Source organism: Galeopterus variegatus, unplaced genomic scaffold, assembly GCF_000696425.1.
Source record: "Galeopterus variegatus unplaced genomic scaffold, G_variegatus-3.0.2 Scaffold5918, whole genome shotgun sequence".
Lineage (NCBI taxonomy): Eukaryota > Metazoa > Chordata > Mammalia > Dermoptera > Cynocephalidae > Galeopterus > Galeopterus variegatus.
This window is the reverse complement of record NW_007732029.1, coordinates 81,312-86,584: the sequence shown is the minus strand read 5'-3', so window position 1 is coordinate 86,584 and position 5,273 is coordinate 81,312. Positions and strand designations below refer to the sequence as shown.

At 31.7% G+C, this 5,273-nt stretch overlaps 1 protein-coding gene across 1 annotated transcript in view; it reads right to left on the bottom strand.

Annotated features, from left to right (window-relative positions):
* Nucleotides 1-5,273, bottom strand: part of ARL6 (ADP-ribosylation factor-like 6) — a 33,440-nt gene that overhangs the window by 16,536 nt on the left and 11,631 nt on the right. Inside the window, exon 5 of the mRNA XM_008590193.1 lies at nt 2,229-2,323. Coding sequence (XP_008588415.1) covers nt 2,229-2,323 — 95 coding nt within the window. The remainder of the gene's footprint in view (nt 1-2,228; nt 2,324-5,273) is intronic.

The following is a 5,273-nucleotide window of genomic DNA, read 5'->3' as shown; positions in this document are numbered from 1 at the left end:
GGTGGGGAGGGGAAAAAAAAAAAAAATAATTCCCCACACGGAAGTAAAAAAAAGAAAGAGGAGGGGGGGGGGGGGGGGGGGGGACATTAATAAGTAGCACAAAAACATCTGAAAGTATAAAACTCACTGGTAGAAGTCAGTAAATAGCCAAATTTAGAATACCCCAAAAATGTAATGACTGTGTGTCAATCATATTACATCATTCATATGAAGATTAAACGACAAAACACTTAAAAATAATAACTACAATGATATGTTAAGGGATATGCAATATAAAAAAATGTCAGCTGTGACATCAAAATTCAAAATGGAGTCAGGGAGCAGAGTTAAAGTTCAGAGTTTTTTTTTTTTTTTTAGCAGAGTGAAGCTGATATCAGCCTGAAATAACCTGTGATGTATTCTGTAAGACTCATGGTCACCACAAAGCAAAAACCTATAATAGATATACTAAAAGTAAAAGTCAAGGCATCAAAACACACCGTTAGAGAAAATCATTTAGTCACAATGGAAGACAGTAAAAGACAAAAAAAGGAAGGAAAGATCTACAGAACTAGAAGACAATGAACAGTAGTAAATCCTTACCTATCAATAATCATACTGAATGTAAATGTATTAAATTTTCCAATTAAAAGATAAAGAACGGATGAATGAATTAAAAAACAATATCCAATTATATGCTGCCTACAAGAGACACAGTTCACTTGCAAGGACACACACAGAATGAAACTGAAGGGATGGAAAAAGTTGTTCCATGCAAATAGAAACCAAGAGAGCTGATATATCAGGTAAAACAGACTTTAAGTCAAAGACTGCAAAGAGAGACAAAGAAGGTCATCATATAATGATAAATGGATCAATTCAGCAAGAGGATGTAACAATTGTAAATATATGTGCATCCAACATTGGAGCACCTAGACATATAAAGCAAATATTATTAGATCTAAAGGAGATACACTAAAATACAATAATAGTAGGGTCCTAAGAATGCCCTACTCTCAACAATAGACAGACAGATCATCCAGACAGAAAATCAACAAAGACACATTGTATTGAAACTGTATTCAAATGGACCTAACTGACATTTACAGAACATATCATCCAACAGCTGCTGAATACACACATATTCTTCTCAACTACACGTGGAACATTCTCCAGGGCTGATCATATGTTAGGCCACAAAACAAACTTAACAAGTATAAGAATACTGAAATCATAGCAATTATTTTTTCTGACCATGGTGGTATAAAACTGGAAATCAGTGACAGGAGAGAATTCAAGAACTTTACAAATACATGGAAATTAAACAACATGCTACTGAATAACCAATGGGTCAATGAAGAAATTAGAAGGGAAAGTAAACACACACACTCAGTCAGATACACATGGAGAAATGGATGAAAAGACAGCAACCAAAATAATTATAATGGCTGTTGAAATACACAGATTTTCATTTTCTTCCTGATTCTTTTTTGGTCTGAATTGTTTTTGCTATTGGCAGATATTATTTATGTAATCAGAAAAAAAGGTCAATTTTATTTTTGAGGAAATAAAGGTTAGAGACAAAAAATATTTCAAAAACTTTGAAATTAAAAAAAATACGATGATGTAGGATATTATAAATTGTGCATAACTAATGTTTTAAAATTTAAAAATTTAAATAAGAAGCAATTACATACTGTAAGCAACACTTTTTGTAGGTATAAAATGGTATGGGTTCAATGTGCTCCCAAAAGTTCATGTGTTGGAAACTTGATCCCCACTGTAACAGTGTTAAGAGGATGAAAAATCTGATTATGGTATTTAAAAGGTGGGGCCTTAAAGAGGTTATTGGATCTTGAGGGCCCTGCCGTCATGAATGGATTAATCCATTAAAGGGCTAATTGTTAATGGTTTAATAGTTTATCAGGGAGTGGTTCTGATGGCTTTATAAGGAGAGCAAATGAGAAAGTTAGCTTTCTTGCGCACGCCATACTCACCATGTGATACCACGGTCACCACAGGACTCTGTAGAGAGTTTCCACCCTCCCTCTCCAGATGTAACACCTGGACTGTTGACTTCTCAGCCTCCGAAACCATAAGAATTAAATTACATTTCTTTATAAATTACCCAGTTTCAGGTATTGTATTATAAGCAACAGAAAATAGACTAATACACCAAAGAACAAAACATCACATATAAATAGACTCCAAAGCACAGATAACACAGACTGAAAGATAAACACACATACCTGGATGATTCAAAAGAGTATCAAGTTCTTCTTTGGCCACAACCATTCTTAATCTGTCACTACTATCAATGACAAAAATAATGGCTTGTCCTTCTCTGTATAAAAGAATGAAAGAGAAAATTAAAGCTACACTTACAAATTTTTCTATGTTTATTATCCATTTGCATTTCCTAACCTATGTACTTGTATTATCTCTTCATGTCCTATGTCCATTTTTCATTAGAGGTTTTGGTGTTCTTATTAGTTTATATGACTAAATAATACATTAACCATAGTTGTATTTCATGTAAAATCTCTTTTCATTTGGATGATAATATTTAATGACTTGCTATTTTGTAATTTTAAAAAATTATGCCTTTTTTTTTTGTTTTAAAAATTACAGTATGAGATGAGGAAAAGAGTTAAAAAACCATAACCCTGTTACACAGATACAATCATTATTGTAAATCAAGTGACACTTTTCCTTGTGTGCATTTAAATATGAATATCTACACCTCTATTTAAAATGTGATCCTGCTATTTACACCTTGTCTTTCTGATTATATGCCAGTTTCCTTGACTTTTTTTTTTGCAGTATATTTTATATTACTTTTATATGAAACATTAAATCTCTACATTAGTGTTTCTCAAATATTTTTTATCATAAACATTAGTGAGAAATACATTCGGCATTAAGATGAAGTAGACAAACAATTATACATAAATATATTTAAAAATCTTCTGAAATATTTACAAATAGCTTTTATTTTATTCTATTTTTTTAAATCTGAAAGCCAGCCCCTTAATTAACTTAAGGATTCAGCATTTCAAAAATCACTGATTCTCTTGGGCCGGCCCAGTGGCGCACTGCTGCAGTGCGCCGCTTGGGAGTGCAGTGGCGCTCCCACCGAGGGTTTGGATCCCACATACAGACTGGTTTCCGCTCACTGGCTGAGCGAGGGGCGGGCGCAGCACCGAGGGTTGTGATCCCGTTGCCGGTCCCGGTCCGGTACGGGCGCGACACTGAGGGTTGCGGTCCGTTGCCAGACATGAAAAAAGACAAAAAAAAAAAAGACAAAAATCACTGATTCTCTACCTTTCTTTTAATGGTTACAAAGTATTCCATTGCATGAATGTGTCATCAAATACTGGGTCAAATTCTTTGCTGCTGGACTCTTAGGTTTTTCCTATTTTCATTATTATGAAAATCCTTGAGATACACATCCCCTTATATATTTTTAAAAATTTCTTGATGTTTTAAAATTTGTTCTTAAGAATAAAAATTCTAGGATTACATACATGAAGTTTTAGATAAACAGTGCCAAATTATCCTCCAGAAATGCTTTATCAATTTATGTGACTACCAATATTTTTCTCACTCCCTTGCCAGCACTGGCTATTACCATTCGTTTCAATCTTTGTCATTCTAATAGCACATTATTTTGCTTTCTATATCATTAATTGCTAGTAAGATGCAATACCTTTTCACATATTTATTGGACATCTATACATTTTTTGTAAATCACTTATTCCAGTCATCAGTAAAGATTCTAAACTTCAACATCATTAGTGATAAAATGAATATAAAATAAAAAAAACTTTTTAAATACCACTTTCTCCTATCCTATCACTTAAAAAATAATGCAGATTATCATAGCCATACATTACTAATGGATACTGAAACGAGTACAAATTGAAAAATCTATCACGAGCTTAAAACTCTTCAATCACTTTGAGCCAGCAATTTTATTTCTGGGATTCATTTTTAGGAAATGTGAAATATGGCTAAGATTTACACAAAATAATGTTAACCAAAGGACTGTTTATAATCTTCAAAAACTGAGAACAGTCTTCATGTCCAGAAGTAAAGAAATAAGCAAATTTTGGCACAGCTGTATGAAAAAATATTAGGCAGTCATTAGAGGTATATTTTATATTCATTGCATGTTTTTCTTTATTTGCTCATTTCAGAAAATGTTAACTGAAAAAAGCAGGATACAAAAATTATACATGGTACATTATTTAGATGGCTACTTTCTCTTTAATTATGTAAAGTATATCTATTTCAAAAAAGCAGAAATATACCAAGAAGATTAATAATGATGAATTTATGAGCACTAAGTTTTATGGGAAATGATTTTTAAAATAGTCTTTCCTATACTTTCAAAACTTCAACAAATATGTACTCCTCACATTTTGTACGTTATTACTTTTTTTGTGCTGTAAAAATAACATGCAAAAATACATAATATTTAACATTACAGAATCATATAAATTAGAAAGTAAACTTCCCTTAGAATCCTACTATTATTTCAAAAACAAATACTATTTATAGTTTGGTGCATATTCCACTAACAATTTTCTTCTCTCTCTCTCTATATATACTAATCACATATTTATATTAAGAATAATATTTTTCTTTATTTGAGTTACAAAAAAATGTTTTACCAACAATGCTAACACACATTCTTTTATGTATATCTTTGCTCACTAGTCCTAGTAATAGGATACTTTTCTAAAAGTAAAAATGCTTCCTGGAGAGTATGAACATTTTTCATTTTGACAGATATTGATAAATTACTTTGAAAATTATATTATATTCTTACTCATACGAATGGCTCATTTTGACAACAACAGACTTTATTAATCTTTTTTGACTTTGTAGCCTAATAGATTAAAATGTATTTTTTTTCCTTAATTAGAAAAGTATACAGATAGAGGAAATAAATTTACTGTTATTGTAGACTTCTCAGCAGTAATTATATTCACCGATTTACAATTTAACCACAATATTCTTGAATTCATCAATTCTTCCAAAAAGATTTTGAATAAAACCTGAGTTAAAATCTGTAAAGTTTCCTAGTTTTAAAGTATTACTTTCTATGTATTTTTGTTCTGTGTTATTAAAAATAAATGTATTTTTTAAAAAGTAGCTATAGAAAAATCAACTAATTGGAAGAGGAATAAAAAAAATTCTATACTGGGCCGGCCCGGTGGCGCACTAGGTAGAGTGCGGCGCTTGGGAGTGTGGCGGCACTCCCGCCGAGGGTTCGGATCCCATATAGA